Here is a 21,369-nt window from a genome sequence, read left to right as displayed (position 1 = left end):
AGCTATTTTGAGAATTGAATAATCATTTAAGTAATTTTTCAAGCAAAAATGTCAAACATTTGTTGGTTCAAGGCTCTCAGATTTGAGAATTTGTTGCTGTTCTTGGTCTTACATAACTAAATTTAATATTTTTAGTTTTTGGACTGTTGGTTGGACAAAATAAGACAGTTCAGGACGTCACCTTGGACTACAAGATGTGATGGCCGTTTTTCACTATTTTCTGATGTTTTATTGACCAAGTGATTAGTCGTGAAAATAATCAGCAGATTAATCGATAATAAAAATAATGGTTATTGCAGCCCTGCTTGTATGACATCTCTTGAGGACCATGTGATGTGGTCAAACCAGCCACTAAATGGACTTTGACTTTAGGGAACAAGCTGTCAAATTTACTGCCATTCCCCTTGAAGTTCATAAAAACATAGAAATCTGTACTTTCCAATTTTGAAAAACTTTTTTCTAGTAGTGACACCTGTTAACTTGCTTTACTGCATCATTAGTTTTGTGAAGTGAAAACTGAAGCTGAGCAGGTTTTATGGGTGTCCTCAGTGGTGTTGGACCAGTAAGAGATCATCTCAGGTCTGAGTTTCCCATTATAAATGAGAAAAGTAAAATGCCCAGAACAGGTACTAAATGGACCTTGAGGTATGATTGTTTTGTTTTGTTGTTGTTTACAAGATGAAGAATAAACTTTGAACCTCAACATTTTGATATATTTCTCTGTTAAAACACTAAAATTGATAATAATAAATGTTTCCCTAAACAGTGATGAGTATTGCTCTATATTTATTTTAATTTTTATATTATTTATATTTAATAACTCAAAAAAATGGTTTAAAAAGTTTGACTTTCTTAATAAAACATCAAACCTGTTCATATCGCCTTGGAAAAAGTTGAATATGATATTAAACTCATGTCATATCCAGTATAAAATCACCTTTAAGCAGATGCAGTCTCTGCTATCTGGACTACATTTCCCAGTGAGCGAGGAGAACAGTTTGCGCTTGAGTGTAACGTCACTGCGTATATAAATACCTCCCTCCTCCTTCGTCACATCCTCTTTCCGTTGATCTTCTCACTTTGAGGTAAGAAAGCTGCTTCGCTGCCAACAGAATCCAAACTAATCATTACTTTTTATTAATCATCCGCAGCAACTGACTTCTTTATTTGTTTCATTTCAACAGAAACTTCTCCACACGATGAGAGCCAAGGTAAGAAGTCATTATTTTACTGTTTTGTATCGTCTTCCTGTTCAGGTAGTGCTGCTAGCTAGCATCCGAACAACACCCCCTGTCCTGTTTTACTCTGTCTGGTGGCTAATTAACATTTCTGTTATTTGTGTATTTATTTTCCCACTAATATTTTCCACTCAATGTCGATAACATTTGTACAGTAGGGCCCAATAACTGATACATATATGTGCAAAGTAGAGCTAATGCTAATATAGGGCCCGCTTTGATGCATGCTGTGATGTTAGCCGTGGGAAACCTCTGAACCTGTAGATGTGTTTATGGGGAAAAAGGTTTGCTTAAAAAATGATACGCCTTACTAAAATGTCTACATCACATCAGTGAAGTCTGCAGTGGGGAGTCCCTGCAGTGTGTCCTGCATCCTAACAAGCAGTATGCTGTCACATGTCTAGTGGGAGTGCACACACAGCACATTCAAACTGCACCTGATGTACACTAATAAATATCCTTTTTGTCTTCCAGTGGAGGAAGAAGCGTATGCGCAGGTGAGCATTAATGATACTCTTTTCTAAAATTTTGGTTTGATATTGTCTGATTTCTATATAGACTATAAAACAGTGTTCATGTATAATAGGTAAAGAGGTGGTGGTTGACAAAACTACCTACTATTTATAACCTGCTTTATGTATGTAAAGGTGCAGAAATACCTCCAATACAGCAGCATTTGATCAGTTTCAAATGACACGTGGAATTTGTCAAATTGGCAAGGACCATTCCCAATTGGATCATTGCTCTCATATTGATAGCCAATATTACTGTTGTGTGCATTTAAATATACTGTGTCTGCAGTCAAGTGATTATGACTTTAAACAAATGTTTTCGTTTAAACAAATATTGAACATTTGATTGGTAAATCAGAGTCAGTCTGACTGTTAAAAGTGCAGCAATAGTTTACTGCTGAAGCCTTGTAGAGTACTAAAGGCAGCAACACACAGGATCCTGTTGAAGTGTGCACATGGTCTTGGTATTGTTAATGGTTCCTTGTTCTAAATATTCACAAGTGTCTAAAATAACATCACACTGGCAACATTGTAGGTGGAATAATCTAACACTACAGGATTTAAAATGTTTTGATTTGTAAGTCTTCATTGTAGCCTCTTGTTTCCCTGACTTTGAAATACAACTACGCATCACTTTTGAGAGGCTCTAAAATGTTTCAGATTGCCTAGGAAACATACCAAAGAGTCTGACAGGCCAAATATTTCATTTGAAAGTAAATGATGTCAACTAAAAGGCAAATTTAGGGCTCTTCAGATGGTACTGTACCAAAAACAAAGTTCAACATAGATTGTAGATGCAGTAGATATTAAAACAATATGCAACTATTTTACACTTTTTTTTTTTTTTTTTTTTTAAACGAACAGCTTCAAAATCATTTTGATATACTAGACTTGTAATTGGGGGAATGGCACCTCTTTCTTCCCACTCCATGCACCAAACCCCTGTTCTTGCACTATGTAACTTGGGTTGAGCAGGTACAATCACCTGTGAGAAATAGTAGTTACTGGCTATAACTCCACTCCTTAGGACATGCGGATGGGTTTAAAGCTAGCCTTCGGTGAATCACAATCACTTATGTCGCTAATATGTAACTATCAACAGATCTAACAACAACTAGCAGCCACTGGACTGTATTTTCCCTGATTCTGTAAAAATGTTGTGGATTGTATCTTTGTTAGTATAACGCTAGTTAGCAACTACATTTTAGCAGTCACCTGCTGTGGGTTCAGATGTTGGGATCACAGACTAACCAGAAGGGATATCAAAACAGTGTAAACTGTATAGACAGACAGAGCACTCGCTGCTCTACTAAATATTCTCCTCATGCTATGCTCTAGATGCAGTATAAGTGAAGTCTGTTCCCCTTCAGTGTTCCCTCATGTTCCAATAGTATGGTACATCACTGCTCAGATATCAACAGAATTAAATGCAGCAGCATCCTGTAATTACCACTTTTGGCAGCAGAAGCTGCTGTTGCTGCTGCTCAACAGAAGTTATACAGTCTCAATCTTTTTTTTTTTTTTTTTTGATTTATCAATTAAATCCCCAAATTGGCAAGTTCATAACTCGGATCAGTGTTGCCAGTGTGAAGTTATTTGAGTTAGATGACTTGTGGGTTTTGTCAGTCCAGATGGTGTGCACTATCAAATGGACACTGAGCAGCAAACCTCTGCATGTTTCCTGACAGCTGCTGTTTATTTTTAACAGGCTGAAGCGTAAAAGGAGAAAGATGAGGCAGAGGTCAAAGTAAGCCCTCATCCCTGCCAGCTGTGATCCTGTCAGAGCCTCTTCAGATGACTGACACGTGTAGCTGAAGTGGATCACGTAGAGCCTCCATCAGCAAAATGAAGACTACACCCTGACTTCAGATGACCACGCTTCTCACGGAGCCAGCTGTGACAGTCTGACGAAGGCGACAACGACGCTGGACAGATCTCTCAACATCAGAACTACAGCTGTTTAGTTCATGGACCATATATAACATCTTGTTGACCAACAACTGTCATGTGGTGTATTGAACAATAAATGTTCTTAAAAGTTTGCCACAAGTTTCAGCCTCTTGTCTAGTCTCCGTTATATAGGATTAAAAGTCTGTGGGTGCACTTTTATATTAGTTGCACTGCATAGAGGGAGTGAGTCATGTATAACTATAGCTCTGGTTTCCTGACTAGTGCAAACTGGGTTTCTATAATTTTTGGTGTAAGAAGCAAAGATGTGAAACTCAAACTGGAGCAGTTCATACAGGGCATGTAAAATTGGCACATTGAAACCCTGCAGAGACCTGAGGATTAAATCTATGCATCAATATGTTACTAGTATGCAAGAAAGAGATTAAGACCACGGGTTCAGGACTTAATGCCTGAGTCTCAATAACTCAAATAAGGGAGAATGGTCAATATTTGTTTTTTATACTTGCAGACAATACCAGGTGTACAGATCACATAACTGTCCATGGACTGAGTGCAAAGTTTTGCCACATCTTATTTTTAATATCTCACATCCTAAGTAGATGCTGGCCATGTGATAAATTGTGCATCGACACATCAAGGATGTACTTTATGTACAGAACATGAAATATAATGCACAAAGAATTTGGAATTTGTTTTTGGCTCTGTACTCAGCATGTTGGACTTACAGTTCCACACTGATCGAGGTTTAGGTGCAGACACCTACTTGTTAAAAGTGGCCTTTTAGTCATAGTCTTTTAATCTTCCAGTTTCAGTGCAATGATTATAAATGCACAGAAAAAGTAAAAGACATTCAAAAGTCTGAGGTATGCTGACGACTTAAACAATTAATTGTTCACGATTATTAAGTATGACTTCACATTCACTTCTCCAGTGACTTTGGGTATCGTAAAATGTGTGAGACTATTTAAGAAAATATTCATTTGCCAGTCTGTAAATTTAATTTATAATAATTACAAATAAAATGAACTGGTGATCAGAACCAACACAACACTAACTTTCTATGTACTTCAGCACTTATTATTAATTTAGAACATGAGTAAGAACATAAGTTTACAACTAGCAGACGTTATCACCACATCATAACCAGACAGCATCAGTAATCAGTACATCAACACTTTTGATTACAGATATTGATGTCTAAGGCCATAAACACACCCAGTATCATGTCAACTACAGAAGGTAATTCTGGATACTCAACAATCTCAACCTCCCCTCATACTAAAATTGAGAACAGATTCACTTCATGCACAGGCACAAACATGGCATTTAAAGCCATTTCTCAGATAGAAACACAACTTCATTTGTCTATTTGTGCAGAAAATGTCAAGAGAGATAAGACTCACTCAGCGTCTGCCCACTAGAGATTCGCAATCTCTCAGAAATAAACAAGACATTTTTAGAGACAATTTAAGCTACAAACAGTCTTTTGAATTAAATTTTGATCGAGATCGAGAAGCGTAGCAACTCATTCACTGACTTTCATCATATTTGCAATTTTGCTTTTTCTAGTTCTTGTTTAATTTCTCCGGTTCTGCTGTTTAAATTTCTAATGCTAATTATGCATCATCATAGCTCATTTTGCTGTTGAAAGGTACAAATATTATACAGGTAAACTCTCTTTCTTAACCTTCTGATTAGTACAAATCAGTGGAGGGCATATTAAAAAGTATTTTATTCTATCTCAGATGAGATGAGATAGACTTCATTCATCTTCTGAGCATTAATTGCTCAAAAGCTTAAACTGCTTGAACCTCATTTGAGTAAATGAGAACACAGTCCATTGTTTGACCACCTGCACACCAACAGCATGTAACTGTCATTTACAGTATATATATGTCTCTCATCTGTACAAGTTTATATATAATATTGTCAGTGTATAGAAGTATTGAGATTCTTTACTTAAATAAAAGTAGCAAAACCAAAATCTAGTTTAAGTCCAGCGTTCAAGTGGAAGTACAGCAGTATTATCAGCAAAATGTATTGAAAGTATCAAAAGAAACTACTTATGCAGGCAGAACGGCCCTTATTAGCATTATATTATTATGAAGAAACTTGTATTTTACATTGGTGGATATTTTATATGTTGATTCCTGTATTTTTAAGACTGATTATACAGTATATACATTTCATTACTTTTATGTCAACAAATAGAGTTTAGATCTTTCTGTTGGGAAATAAAATGTATTAACCATGTGGTTGAACAAAGTGAATGAATAAAATATTCAATTAATAAGCCAACAGGTGTCACAGTAATAGTAATGTATGATGCAGTATTGGTTTTTAGTTTTTATTTCTGTGTCTGGGATCACAAGACACCACTATTTTACAAATCATGCATCTTCCAGTAATACATATACAAAACATATAGAGAAGTATGTGGAAAAAGAAAAGAAACACAAAAAAATGAAGCAATACAAAATAAAAATCCCAAATGAACTGCTCACAGAAAAGAAATTTAACATATCTACATATTACCTTGATAAAGGGCTTCGCCCCTCTTCTCCCAGGCTTTCTGTAAGTAACTGACTAATTTATATGTTTCACATGTGAACAGCCAACAGTCTTTGTGCATCATCCATATTTACAAAGTCAACATCTACTTTTATCTCACTAAACAAAGCATTGCACAGTTCCCAATAAAAAGGACAGTAGAAAACAAAATGAAACTCATTTTCTATCATTTAGACAAATCTGTTTTTCTTCTTCTAGATTAACATAACATCCAGTTTCAACAACCAGTGGAATTATACCAAATCTCAGCTGAGCACATAGAGATCTTTGCTTTTTAGACAAATAATATAGAACATAATTCTCAGTATCATATTCAGTTTTTATCATCGTACATATACACAGTTTTGATTTAGTCCATAAATCATTGTTATAAATAATAATATTATACACAAATCCAATTTACAGCTGAAGCTTAAGATGCTCAAGTACCATGAATGCTTTTTATATACTCCACTTTAAAGAAATTGATTATTTAATTCCATATTTACATGATTAAACTGAGTTTGTGCAGACGGTCGGCAGGGGGCGCTCGGGAGTCACGTGGCTGCCGCACATTGAAGACGCCGTAGAAGAAGAGTTAGTATTGTAAACACAAGGATATGGCTGACGAGAGGGGTGGAGGTGAAGACAACATCAACGACAACATGGGGAACCAGTTACAGCTCTTACCAGGTAACAGTTCAACGCACAGACAGAGTCGCAGCTCCGCTCGGCGTTTCCTCAGAAAGAGCGTTTATATTTCCATTCAGCTAACAGCTAGCTACCATTTCTTCACAACAGGCCACTTGTGAGCCTCTGCTTTCGCTTTCCCCTCACTTTTATCCCCCATTTAACTGATCATGTTGCAGCTGTAGTTCGTTTAGGAGCCGCTCACTGTGAGCTAAACTCCTTTTGTGCTTGCTGTGCCATGACAGACAATGAGGAGGAGGAGGAGGAAGAGGAAGATGACATGGAGACTGAAGACCGAGACAGTGAGGAGGCAGAGAAGCCCAGCGTCATCACCTTTGACCCCAGTCTCCCCACGTCACATGCTGTGAGTGATGCCGCAGCTGTCCTCTTGTAGTTCTTGACATTATTTACTGCCACACGTGTGTCAGACAGCTGTGTTGCAGGTCTCTGCAGCTGCTCAGATCCTGTTTTGTTATGTTAACTCTGACCCTTGTGATGGCAGTACCTGGGCTCAGACATGGAGGAGTTTCACGGCCGCACAGTCCACGACGATGACAGCTGCCAGACCATCCCTGTGCTGCCACACACGGCCGTGATGCTGGTGCCGGGTCAGACGCTGCCTCTGCAGCTGTTCAGGCCGCAGGAGGTCAGCATGATGAGGAGCGTCATCCAGAGAGACCGCACCTTTGCTGTGCTCGCACACAGGTACGCGGCTACTGATGATGTATCATTTAAAGGGGCGCTCCACTGATTTCATACACAAAGATCAGTTTACGACTCATCATGAGGAGTACTACTAATGTCTTCTGTGACACCGGAGGGAACTTTTTAATGCCAGTTCCCCGACCTTACAGAAGTAGAATACTAAATCACTGGAGTAACCCTTTACATTATTATGAAATTTTAATGACTTTATTTGATGTTGGTTTCTGCAGCGATGCAGGCGAGCCGGAGGCAGAGTTTGGGACGACAGCTGAAATCTATGCATATCGAGAGGAGCAGGAGTACGGCATTGAAACTGTCAAAGTGAAAGCTGTAGGGAGGCAGAGATTCAAAGTCCATGAGATAAGAACACAAGCAGATGGGTAAGTTGAAATTGAATCATAAACCATGAACCAAAGGTCAGGACTTATTGCTTGTGCACATGTGAAGAGAGCTGCCGTCCCGAATAAAGACGTGCACATTGTGCTGCAGTTCTCAAATGAACTAAAGCCAGAGGCTGTCTGCAGACATCAGAGCCCTGTGGGTATTCTTAGCGGTTAGTCAGGGACTGATTTAAAAAAGGAAAATAACATGAATGTAATTTTTTAGTTAATTATCTGTAATATTATATTAACACTGTTTAGAATGAAAAACAGCACTCTTTGTACCCTAAAACTGAGATTGCAGTTGCAAACATTTATTGAGATGTTTTAAGTTGATGTAAAAATGAAACCTAACTTTCAAGTGTCAGTGGTTTATATATGTGATATATATTTATTCAATGAAGAGGACATCACATCGGATACTGGTTTCTCAGGTGGTGCCGTCACAGTTCACAGCTAGAGGGCAGAATTACACTTTTTACAGTCATCTTCCAAATGTGATCTGAAATGAACATAGTTTCCACCATGTGTTTTTGTGGAGTGTAACTCGCATTCCTGCAAATATGCACATTTTAAAAATAAGATTAATGATTGTGTCTTGTGCTCTTATACTCTAACACTCTCACAAAGAGGTTTAGTTTATTTTTAATCATTCTTGGTGCTTCCTCTTGTTGAAGGATACAGTAAACCATAGCAGCATTTATGGAGAAAAGCTGCCCACTTAACTGTAATGGTCATACTATAGATCAGGATTACTTATGTCCTCCGCTGCACAGGAAATCATGCTCTACATCCATAAAATTGAGTTTTCATAAAGACATATTTCCGTCATTTGCAAGTTGCTATTATATAACGCACACAAATTGCTCGTCATAATCCCGTTGACCTCTTGTTGTACTGCAAGTGACTCTAGCAAGTGTAACATTGACGCTATCACTCACTTCAGTGGCATCAGCGGATGTGCTTCATTCTGAGGTGATACATACTGAATATTGATAGATACTGCATATTTCTGTACAATTCTCCTTTGGGTAACATGTCTACAACATTTTTAATTGTTGAATGTTATTTATGGATCACTAAGCCACAGAAATCCAGAAGCATCATATTAAAGGAGCAGTTTTGCAGATTATTTTTTATCATATTGATAGAGATTAAATCGAGGTCCCATATTGAATATTGTCATTTTGCAGGATGAGAGCTCATTTCATTTTGGAAAATGGATGGCTGTAACATGTTATATGGGCAAGCCTGAAGGTGGTTTTGCATCCTCATGTGGTCTCATGTGGTGTTCATTGGTGCATGCTTGTATGTCTGGACTCCATAAAGTTCACTTAGTGTCTGGTTGAGGAGCTGGCAGAGAAAATGAACAGGCGGCACATTTTTATGACCATCTTACATTTACAAACATCCTGCCATATGCTTGATAACATTCAGCCGGCACGCCATTTGTTTAATCTGTTATTCATCCGCTCGGTTTCACTCATCTGCTTGCCTTGCTCTGGTTTCTTTTGTTCCTCTGCGTTTGTCATTAGCTCCCTCTGTTTCTCTCCTCAGGATCAGACAAGCCAAAGTACAGATCCTTCCAGAGAGAATCCTTCCTGATCCGCTGTCTGCCGTGCAGCTAACGCCCCTCTCCAGGCTGCACATGCACCCCTCCTCCAAACCCCCGACTCAGAGCTGCAAACAGGCCCAGTGCTGGTGGAATAATTACCAACAGGTCAGACATACTTGCACGTAAATGTGCTGTAATTGCAAGCATGACTTTCTGCTCTTGTGTCCTTTAAAATTAGATTAAATTCCATCACAAGGCAATAAACATTTGTCTTTTATGATGCTCACAAGTAAAGACCTTTTTGAATGTTGTTGTCTTGGCCAGAGGGTTTTTTAATGCTTGAAACTTTAACAGTGTTAATTAACAGCTGCCTGTATTATCTGCTTACACATAAAGTATATATAAGTAAGGTTTCTGCAGTCATGTGAATTCTAGAAAAGTGAATGAGGCCTTTAAAAAAGTTGTGAGACTTTGGTTTATATTTAATCAACTTGTGAGAGTAATTTGAAAAAAATAGCAAAAAAAAAAAAAAGATTTAAAAAATTCAAACTGGCAGAGGTTGCTGCAACAATCATATTACAAATGTTTTACTGTTATAGTTGAATAGTTTAAAAAAAAAACTTTGAAAAACGTGATTTTGTTTTTTTTATTGACTTGTTTGCTTTGTTAATAAGAAATGTAATTACATACTATTTATATGCCAATGCAAAATATTTAGCATGTTGTGACGCTATATGGCCAAAAGTATTTGCACCGGTCTACATACTTTTGGTCTGGGGCTGTTTTTCATGGTTTGAGTTGCTGTTAAGGGAGATCTGAATGCTACAAACATACGGTGCAGTGGTATTTTAGACAATGGTGATTTTCCAACTTTTTGTTCCAACTGTATTTCAACATGTGACTTTGTACACAGGCGCATTTTCTCCTATGGGTGTAATGGTCAGATGTCCACATACTTTTGGTCATGTTGGTTATCAGTTATGGTGATGTGAGAAGGAAAGGGAAGAGTAACTGTATGGATGTTTTAGGAAAGAGTAACCACTGAACTGTGGGTTTAATTGACTAATGGTCCGCCTGTTGTTCATCAGAGGAAGTTTCACTGTGCCACCCTGACGCCATGGCCACCCTGGGTCTACGCACTCTACGACTCTGTAAGCATCTCAGCCTGCGACACTGCTTGCTTAGTGCATAAACATCACATAAAAGTGAATGTAAACCATGTTTTCTCTGCTTCCTGTGTTTCACCTCGCAGGAGTCGCTCATGAACAGAGTGAAGAAGCAGCTCCACGAATGGGACGAGAATCTGAAGGATGACTCTCTCCCCACGAATGCCGTAGGTAAGCCCCTGCTCCGTTTATTACAGATGGATCGCAGATACGCACACGCACGCACACCTTCGTCTCTCTGTTTGTGTTCCTCGCGCTCTCTTTCCTTCCTTCCTTTCATCCCTCCCGCTTTTCACCTCTGTCTGGTTTCTGTCAGACTTCTCCTACAGAGTGGCGGCCTGTCTGCCCATAGACGACGCTCTGCGGCTCCAGCTGCTGAAGATCGGCAGTGCCATCCAGAGACTTCGCTGTGAGCTGGACATCATGGACCGGGTAAGTAAAAGGACACCGCTCACCCCGCCCACGGCAGCCTTTCAGTCTCCTCTGTCATTGTAGTCGCAGCATCGTTTCCCCTCGTGGTTTGATTTGTGGGATAAGATCAGCTGCTCCTCCCTTGTGTTGTACTGTGTTCTTTGGTATATTTAAACTTCCATGTCAGGAGCTAATTGATGTTTTGTTGCTGCAGTATCCCAGACTAAAGTTGACCTTAACAACCAAATTTGTTTGAAAGAAGTTTAGTATAAGCAAGTAGCAATGAATTGTAATAGATCAGTTGTCAACATATGTTGTATGTTTTGTGGGTGTTTTCCAACAAAGCATCGATCGTTCAAACAGCAGAAAATTGTTATTCATAGATATTTAAGCTACTGCAAATTCTTCTTCAGCTTGTTCCTGATACATGATGTTTATATCTTAAAGGGTAGATCCTGAGACTAGAGGTAGTAGACAGTGTTGAAGTACTTCTTTCTTTATCTTACCTTCCTCACATCACCACCAACATCCATATTTTAATATAAACAGAACAAAGCCATCTGGCCTCTGTCTTCCTGGTTTGCATCAGTCCTGTGTGTCAGGGCGTTCATGGGTTGTTCTTAGCTTTGCTAGCGAGGCAGCTTTAAGGAAGGCAGTGTTGGTTGGTCGGTCCACCGCTTCGGTCTGGACTGAAATATCTCAACAATTATTGGAGGGATTTCAGTGTTAATTTTAACAGACATTCATGTTTCCCCCAGGATGAATTGTAATAATGTAATAGTGCTTTCCATCACCATCATCGTCACAACAAAACTACAAATGCAACTTGAGAACAAAGCAGTGTCAGGAGGGTAAAATACCCCCAAAGTTCATATTTTAAAATTTAACAATAATCGCTTTGAGTTATAAGACAGTTCCGGAGGACTGAACGATATTGACAAAATCAACACATATTGAATACATTTCTTAATAATTCGACAATGTTTTGGTGCCTGCTGATGCTTTCAGCAGATATTTAGTCTCAATATAATTCTGATAAATAGTCATAATGTGAATTTGATGGTCAGACAGGCAGAGACCTAGAACAGTTAGAGTATTAAAGTTTGGCCTAATGAGCTTTTGAAAGTGCAAGAAAATTGATCAAAGCCAAGGGACTTTATTAAAAAAAAGCATTCAGTTGAATGTCACAGCAGTTTTATGAAGACTCCTGGGTTAGAAAGGCGTAATGCATTAAGCTGAAAATACACACACCCACACGCACACACACACACAAGCTCTTTGCTGTAACTGGATGTGTGAAGTGCTTCTTAAATGTGTCAGCCCATTATCACAGCATTTCCTCCTGTATGATTGAAGATAATAATCCTCCTTAATGTAGCGTCTCACTGGTTACATAGACGACCTAAACACCCGTCATCCGGCCTGTTGCTCTTGTGCAGGCATAAAGGATTGGATGTATTATTATAACATTGTCACTTAGTGAGAACAGTGAGAACACCTTACAAAGTGAACTTTTGACACGTATAATGTATGTCGTGTTTTAATGTCATTATCTCTCCTCCTCAGTGCACGTCACTGTGCTGTAAGCAGTGCCAGGACACAGAAATCACCACAAAAAATGAGATCTTCAGGTGAGGACTTTCTCCAAAGTTGTGCTTTATATAACCGTTTGAATACAAACTAAGAAAATCATTGGAATCGATCACTGTGAATATTATGCTTGGTGTTGCACTTTCTTCACCTGTCAAATAACGTAAAGAATGAGCTGAAAACGTCTGAACAGTGCAGGGAGTTGTGACAGCAGTATTCCTCTCACAGGGATTCATATGATTCATTAATAATGATCTAAAATATCACTTAATGGAGCCAATTTGTCCTTGTTGTTTGTACTTTTAGTGAAAGACAGACACATTTCAGGCTTTAAGCATTTCACGATTGATTTTTTTGGTTTTATCGGAAAAAACAGAGCGATAATGTAAAAAAAAACCCCATAAAAACAGCCTGACTGGTACTTAACCAGGAACAAATCTGCCTCTATATATAATTGCTTTTTGTATTTTTGTAAGTAACTCCATGACTGTAATCACTGTAATTATTAACACATCAAAGTCGACGCTAGTTTGATGGTCTGGAAGAATAGAGTCTGGGGTTACATCATGAAGATAAGTGGCCCTGCTCTGCACCTCCACAAGCAGATGCTGTTATGTAATGTAATTTTCTAACTGCCTGTGACGTGTGATGGTCAGCGTGTTTGTCCGAGAGTGACACACAAAACCTGTAACACTGATGATGAAACTGTCCAGACGCTCACTGTACGTTTATGTGAAAAGTGCATTAACGTTTGTGTCTTAGGACATCCAGATAATCTTAGCAAATGAGTGATGATGTGTTTAATATGATTTCTGGAGCTAGACACTCAGAAGGTGCGAACTGTTAAAACACACTTCCTCTGACTAACAGAACAACATATGTAGCTAATGCATTTTCAGTCAGGGGCCTAAACCAGAACCAGAGTACAGTGAATAGTTACTCGAGAAGCCAACCTAAATGGAAATTTTTGGTGCTGATTGTATTTTAAAATTGTGTTTTTGGGTTGTATTTTCTGTGGAGACCTGTGGATTTAAGTAATTATGTTGTAAAACATTTTCCATCTTTAAGTCTTAGCTTTGTAGCTCTGTGTTATATTCACTTTATCACTACACTGACAGGTTCTTCCAAGCCATTGATGAAGAGAATGTTTTGATGTGTGAAATATGTTTTGAAGTTCACAGGTTGAACCCCAAAATTTGACTTAAAGGTGCAGTGTGTAGAATTTAGTGGCATTTAGCCGAACGGACTTGGCAGAAATGGAATATAATATTCATAAGTATGTTTTAATTAGTGTATAATCACCTGAAAATATATATATAAGTATTGTTGTGTTTTCGTTACCCTAGAATGAGCCCTTTATATCTACATAGGGAGCGGGTCCTCTTACACGTGGCCCGCCATGTTGCATCGCCATGTTTCTACAGTAGCCCAGAACAGACAAACCAAACACTGGCTCTAGAGAGCTTCTTTCGCATTTTTCGCAACTACTGTAGGTTCTCCTACATGCTGGGAAGGTGAGGGTTATTCAGTTGGTTGTAGTCTGCAATGTCACCACTAGATGTCACTAAATCCTACACACTGGTCCTTTAAATTTTACCTGAAATAGTTTGAGTTTGAAAAAACATTTCCACATTGTTATTTAGTTTGACAACACTCATAACAAAATATTTTGACTACCAGACAGTCAGGGATAGAATGATGAAGTCCTGGACTTATTTCCATCGTTGTCCCAGGTCCCAACACAGAAGCTGTATGATGCCTCTTCTTAGGGAAATGTTCTTCCCAGAGTGGTCATGTCATGGTGATGTTTTGTGTGACTCTACAGTTACCTTTTAGGCACATAATCCATCCTGACATACTGTACATGGTATTTTTGGAAACACTGTAGTGTTGATAAGAATCTAAGGTTTGTGGATTTGAACAGTGCTTGACTGTGCAACATGAGTTTGTCATAAGAACTCACTGGTTGGTTCAGAAAGACTGCAGCAGTTACATTTACATTAGAAGATCCCCTCCAAATGTGCTTAACAATGTAAGTGATGGGGACAAAATCCACAGTCCTCCTTTTGTTTAAAATGAGTTTAAGATCTGAAGATAAGATCTGAGTCAGTGAAATAAAGTGCATATTTTTCAAAGTTTCAGTCTTTTTAGTGATGGATTCCCTCTTTGTGTCTCATCAGACAGTGTTTTCCTTTTCAGCTGCAGTGGAAGGATTGTAACAAAAATTTGGCACTAAAGCGGCAGTAACTTTGAAAGATGTCCCCTTCATTTGACTAATTTTGACAGCTGAGCCCTTATATCATTTTTGCATAGAAGGAGGGCTGTAGATTTTGGCCTCCATTTTTTACAATGTAAGTGACAAAATCCATAGTCCTCCTTTATTTGAAGATAATATGAGGCTTCAGCAGTCTGAGTTACTCAAATAAAGTTTATCTTCCTCACTTAGTCTTTTTAGTGATGAATTCCCTCTTGTGTCTCGACGGACAGTGTTTTCCTGTTCAGCTGCAGTGGAAGGATTGTAACAAAAAGAGGGAATTTGGCTCTAAAGAGACAGTAACATTGAAAGATATTGACTTTATTTGACTAATTTCGACGGCTGAAGCCTCATATTAGCTTTGTCCCCCGTTTCTTACATTGAATGTGCATTATGAAGGGATCTCTTAATGGTCAGTAGGAACAGAAGGAATATAGGATATATATATATATATATATATATATATATATATATATATATATATATATATATATATATATAAAGGAGAACAGCAAGAAAAATGAGTCAATGTTTGTTTGGGCACCTGACTATTGTTTAGGACGTCCTTTAAGTCATAATCACTGCTGATAACATATTCCACCTGCTCCGTCTCTCTCTGCAGCCTGTCTCTGTACGGCCCCATGGCTGCGTACGTCAACCCTCATGGTTACGTCCATGAAACCCTGACTGTCTACAAAGCCAACAACCTCAACCTGGTCGGCAGGCCATCCACACTGCACAGCTGGTTTCCAGGGTAACACTGTTGTACTGATGGCATTGAGCTCACACTCCCTCCTCCCTGACCTATCAATAATACAAACACATACAGTGTATAGATTGACTCAGACCTCTCACTGTGCTTTTCACCACTTTCATAAATGCATCTTTTTAAGTGAGATTGCACTGGAGGTCTGAAACACGCTCTAATACCATATCTGGTTTAGCTGTAATCCATAGTGACACTGTCCGCTACCTGAAATCGAAAGCTTTTGGCCTTAATTTGTGGTGTCATAATCAATAGTGTCGTTTTTTAAATCAATGGTGCTTGTCTTCCTCTCTTCTTAGTGGTCTAGGTTCATTGTACAACACCAGGTTTCTATGGAGAGCAGCATTAGCCTCTCCTAGAGTCTCTGTTAAATGGCACCTAGTTTGATTTCCTGTTACATGATGCATTTCTATTAGTGTTATTCTGTCACTGGTCTGAGTTTGTCTAGTTTAAATAACTCCTTCAGGACTTTATGAAATGTAAAGTTATTTATCTGCATATTTTTCAATTCACCAAAGGAATTGCATCACTGATATTGACAAGAGTGTCAGTTACGGACTTTTAGGTGTTCATATGAGCAGTAAGAAACAGGCTGTGATATTATGGTAAAGTCTGTGGCTTGTTGCTTCTATAAAATACCAATGTAAAGACTGTAATATTTTGTATAAAATACAAATTGTATTTTTAATGAAGCATATACCTGTATGAATAGGTTATTTAAATTCTTCTTCCTTGAGAGGATCTTAATGACGCATTTAGTGCCAGTATACGTTGTGAGTTATGTGTTGGACGTTAATATTTAAAACGCTTAAATTAATACCACAAACCAAAGATACTCAGGTTACTATCATAGAAATATAAAGAAACCATTTTAAGAAGCTAGAATGAGATAATTATAGTATTTCTTCATGAAAAATGACTCAAAACGATTAATCGATTGTCAAAGTAGCCTGCGATTAATTTTCTGTTGATCGACTAATCGTTGCAGCTCTACTATGTTGAAGTTTTAAATTCTCAGAAGCTCTGAAAAGTTTTGTCTTCTTCATGCAGGACAGCAGCTGTAATTAGCTTGAATTCACAGCATGTACAGTTGATTCCAGTTGTGAACTCTGGTCTCAAAACTCTCCTGTGGTACAATGAACGTCTCTGTTGATCTATATTCCAAACACTCATAGTGTCTCAACATGGCTAAAAACTCTATTTCCATGTCTGACTGAGATGTTTTTTTGTAGATGTTTTGATGCTTTTTTCCTATTATTGGAGTCTTTTGTAACTTCTGTGAATCCAAACAAACCACAGCTGCTGCACAGTTAGCTGCTACGGAGCAAGCAACAAGCTGCTGAGTCTATAAGGGAGTATTTGATAGATGAAAGACAGATTCTAAGTGTTGTAATCCTTTAAAAACTTCAACTTTAAGAAAATGTCATCCCCCCCTTCTTTTTCTCTCAGGTACGCCTGGACAATTGCTCAGTGCCGAACCTGCGGGTCTCACATGGGTTGGAAGTTCACGGCCACCAAGAAGGACTTGTCTCCGCCTCGTTTCTGGGGTCTGACTCGTTCAGCGATGCTCCCCCGCATCCCCCAAGGCAACGGGGACGAGGGGAGGGAGGGCTCTCGCCTCTTCTGCCTGTGATGTCAGACCATCATTTCCCCTCATTAAAAAAACAAACAAAAGAAAACAAACAAAAAAAAAAAAACGCAACCCTCCCCCCAAGCCTTGATTGTCAGCCGCTCTCTGGCTGCGATTACTTTTAGTAATCAATGCATCACACCCCGCCTGTCACCCCTGGCAGCAAATCCATCATATTAATGGAAAGGTCATTCAGCCTTTAAATGGCACTCAAATGACAACAGGTCGCAGGTAGTGATTGTTCTTAAAGGCTCTTAAATTGTGGACGCAGCAATGAGACGACTCGGCGCATTGTGAGAAAGTGAAAAAGAAATGGACAGTAACAGATTGAACAGATTGATGTCATGACACGTGATAGTCCTAGCATGCAGCTCGCTGATCTGCACCTCTGTCCAGCTGTTTTCTGGGTCACTGCAGAAGCACAGAAACACAGAAGCGATGCTTAACGCATTATGCTTTTTACCTTTCAGCTCCTTTCCTCTGTGTGATGGAGAGTGTGACTGCATGCAGTTGACATAACAGGCTGCTTCAGCCACTTTAATCTGTTGTATAACCAACCACTCAATATAAATTCACTTGGCATTCAGATCCTCTGTGGGTTTCTCAGAAGAGTTTTCTGATGTTATCTAAGCTGCCGTAGGTCAGTGGAGGAAAACGTTGGCGTGAAAGTGCACTCATGTATGCGTAGACCTTTGATGACAGCGGTTGTTTTGAATCTCGAGATTAAATTGGATGTATTTTTGTACGCGAGAAGATGGGAAATTAATATACTCATTCATGTGTGGAAGTTATGTGCTTTTTATTATCACACCAGTTTTTGTGTAATAAACAACACACTGAGGAGACAATGATAGTGTGTAATACACTTGATATAATCGGGTTTTGTATTCCACGAAGGCTCATTGTCGTGTCAGATAATGTGCTTCAGGAAATTAGCATTATCTCTGATTGCACAGGTGCCTAATGGCAGACCGTTTTTTTTTTTTTTTTAAAAAGGTCAAAGCTGATTAAGACAGAGAGCAAGAGGAGCATTTACCCCTTCTTCATTTAGTTCATGTTGTGTGGCATGTTAAAATGGTGTGCCTATGCTCCAGCTCAGTGTCTTCTGATTAGTTTGATAAATCAGTCAACCCCAGACGAGAATGAAAGATTGTAAGAGTGACGATAAGATTTAATTGTTTAAGTTTTTCAGGATTCTCTTTGGTTTGTAGTGTCACCGTTTTCAGGATTTTACTTCATGCGAATTTGTTGCAAGGTGCTGGCTCACGTTTGTATAAATGTAATTGTAAATAAGAGGCAGTTATAGCGTTTGTTGCGTAATATAACTAGTGCTCTACTGTGTGTAGAATCCGGCTCTTATTTCTCTTTGCTCTTCATGTCACAGAGAGTTTTCAGATTTTTCTTTTTTCATCAGTAAACAGAGTAATTGAACGAAACAAGAAATCTTCTAGAATGTGAAGATATTCTTTTGAATTAAATGTTTTTGGGTGTTTGGTTAAAGAAATAGTTTGATATTTTGGGAGATGTGCTTGTTTGCTTTCTTGCTTGAAGTTAGATAAGAAGTTTGATACCACTCTCATGCACATATCGTCAGTCAGCAGTTGCTCAGTGGCTCAGTCCAAAAGTAACTAAATCCACCTCCCAGCACCTCTCAATATTTCTAATTAACACGTTATATCTTGTTTGTTTGGTAGCTACAAAAAAAGTGAGACACCAGGACATTACTGCAAATAATACATCCCAAAATGTCGAACTATTCCTTTAGATGGGAGACACCTTAAAGGATAGGTTCACAATTTTTCAAGTCTGCCTTAACATTCAGATGCCCATTTGAACACTGAAACAGGTTATGCTGGCTGTAATCATTCCTCCTGTTCATACTGACCATTAGAAGATCACCTCCAAATGTGCCTTCAATGTAAGTGATGGAGGACAAAATTCACAGTCCTCGTTTTGTGTAAAAATATGTTTACAAGTTTATATGAAGATCAGATCTGAGTTAGTCAAATAAAGTGCATATTTTCTAAAGTTTCAGTCTTTTTAGTAAAAAATCACCTCTTTGTATTTTGTCGGACAGTTCAGCTCTAGTGGAAGGATTGTAACAAAACGAGAAAATTTGGCTCTAAAGAGACAGTAACTTTAAAAGATATTGACTTGATTTGACTAATTTGGACGGCTGAAGCCTCATATCAGCTTTGTCCCCCATTTCTTACATTGAAAATACGTTATGAAGGAATCTCTTAATAGTCAGTATGAACAGCAGAAATGATTACAGCAAGAAAAACATGTCTCAGCGTTCATTTGGGCACCTGACTGCTGTTTAAGAACAGACTTGAAAAATTGTGAAGCTATCCTTTAATATTCCTCATATGACATCACCACCATGTCATGGGTGTTCAGTTTTGAGTTGTGTTGACAATAGCTTGTGAGAAAATGGCTTGAATTTTTTTTTTTCCATGCAGAGTTTGTCTAGAATTAAATCTTTTTATTGATGTTCATATTTTTGTGGTAGTCCCTTTTAAACATCTGAAAATGTGAGCTTCCTCAGAAGTAGCTTCTGATTTTGATGGCGTTCATTTCCTTATTATTTATCTGCTGGACCCTTCAACAGTTTCATATCATATTATCATCTCATTTTTGTTTCATTAAAGAGAGATTTCACCATAAAAATAACACATAAAATATAAAATCATGTTTTGATTATATTCTGTCATATCACTGGTTCAGTGTTCACCAGACTGTCAGACTTATACACACACCCGACAATAATATGGATGCTTCACTGAAGAAATCAATAACCTGGTTCCAAAAAAGGTTTTTGTTTGTTTTTCCATGCCGTTCAGTGTACCACAGAGTAAAATAAACATGCAGTTATCCTGTGAGTCTCTTCTGATTTAACTCTTGTCACCACAGATGCTGGACATGTTCCAGCAGGACAGTTGAGGCAGGGAGTTCATCAAGAGTCATAACATTGATAATTAAGACGGCACTCCTGTGTGTGTGTGTGTGTGCGTGCGTGCGTGTGTGCGTCCGTGTGTGCATGTGCATGTGCAGGTGTGCATTTTTGTTACCTCTTGGGGACCTCTTCTTGGTATAAACACTGACCTTGTCAGGACCAGTAGTCCTCATGGGGACCAAAGCCTGGTCCTAATGAGGCAAAATGTCATTTCTGAGGTTCTGGTAAGGATTAGGGTTAGTGGGTTAGGGTTATGAGTAGGGTTAGGGTTAAGGGGTTAGGGTTAGGGTGTCGATACCTGCGACACTCGAGGCAGGGACTTCATCAAGAGTCATAAATTTGACAGTTAAGACAGCACTCCTGTGTTTGTGTGTGTATGTGTAAGAAGCTATAGTCCTCATAGAGTTTAGCTTTAACAAGCAGGTAAAAGGGTTTATGATGTGTCTTACAGATAAATCAACATGTGCTTTCATAGTGTTTTTGTGCTTTCATGTGTCCGCATATAAAGACACTAATGCATTTGCATTTTATGAATCTTATTGTGCAGACACGTGTGGACTGAGGATTATTTGTATGGTTGCACGTTGAGGGTCTAACAAGTCTCTGTGGGTGGGAAAAGAGCCATGCCGACCACCATGCCTCATTGATGACTTGAACGTGAGTTTCCATCAGAGAGGAGCATTTCTATTGAAGAGGTAGAAAGGGTTCACAACTCGTGACTTCTCATAACTCACATGTGACTTCTTGAATCTCGCTTAGTCTTCCACCTCCTCAGGTGTAAGGAGTCATTTTACATTGTAGGATACGATTCTGTGCCAACCAAAGAAGCCACACCTGTTTACTAAGTTTTGGCGGGGTACAACATACAGTATATGTAATACTTGACACTTTATTCTTCGCCTAGAAAACAGCAGTTGACAAGACAATCTCTGTTCAAGGTCGGTTTACACACTTGTTCTGCTTTCAACAATATCAGACGTCAAACTTAAGCCAACGCAGAAGAGAAGTTCTAAATGTGCTCAGAATAATGCAAAGTTTGAACATCTACGATTCCA

The 21,369-nt window shown here is 38.6% G+C and overlaps 1 protein-coding gene and 1 long non-coding RNA gene across 2 annotated transcripts; both read left to right on the top strand.

Moving 5' to 3' along the window:
- Nucleotides 1–1,016: 1,016 nt before the first annotated feature.
- On the top strand, nt 1,017–3,791 carry LOC137181635 (uncharacterized). Its single transcript, XR_010928167.1, has 4 exons — nt 1,017–1,085; nt 1,185–1,211; nt 1,713–1,735; nt 3,459–3,791. It is a non-coding gene; the product is annotated as an uncharacterized lncRNA (long non-coding RNA).
- A 2,991-nt stretch (nt 3,792–6,782) lies between these two features.
- crbn (cereblon) lies at nt 6,783–20,234 on the top strand. Its single transcript, XM_067587475.1, has 11 exons — nt 6,783–6,904; nt 7,147–7,265; nt 7,404–7,606; nt 7,837–7,986; nt 9,544–9,706; nt 10,630–10,692; nt 10,794–10,878; nt 11,024–11,139; nt 12,685–12,749; nt 15,585–15,716; nt 17,178–20,234. Exons 1-11 carry the CDS (start codon nt 6,832–6,834, stop codon nt 17,359–17,361), a joined length of 1,353 nt encoding a protein of 450 aa, XP_067443576.1. The 5' UTR covers nt 6,783–6,831; the 3' UTR covers nt 17,362–20,234.
- Nucleotides 20,235–21,369: the final 1,135 nt, after the last annotated feature.

Source organism: Thunnus thynnus, chromosome 4 (assembly GCF_963924715.1).
Source record: "Thunnus thynnus chromosome 4, fThuThy2.1, whole genome shotgun sequence".
Classification (NCBI taxonomy): Eukaryota; Metazoa; Chordata; class Actinopteri; order Scombriformes; family Scombridae; genus Thunnus; species Thunnus thynnus.
This window is presented reverse-complemented; position numbering and strand designations above follow the sequence as displayed.

Coding starts and splice junctions, on each gene's coding strand:
- crbn (XM_067587475.1), top strand. CDS start 6,832: ATGGCTGACGAGAGGGGTGGAGGTGAAGACAACATCAACGACAACATG. Junction 9,707..10,629: donor GGTGGAATAATTACCAACAG/GTCAGACATACT, acceptor GTTGTTCATCAG/AGGAAGTTTCACTGTGCCAC. Junction 10,693..10,793: donor TCTACGCACTCTACGACTCT/GTAAGCATCTCA, acceptor TTCACCTCGCAG/GAGTCGCTCATGAACAGAGT.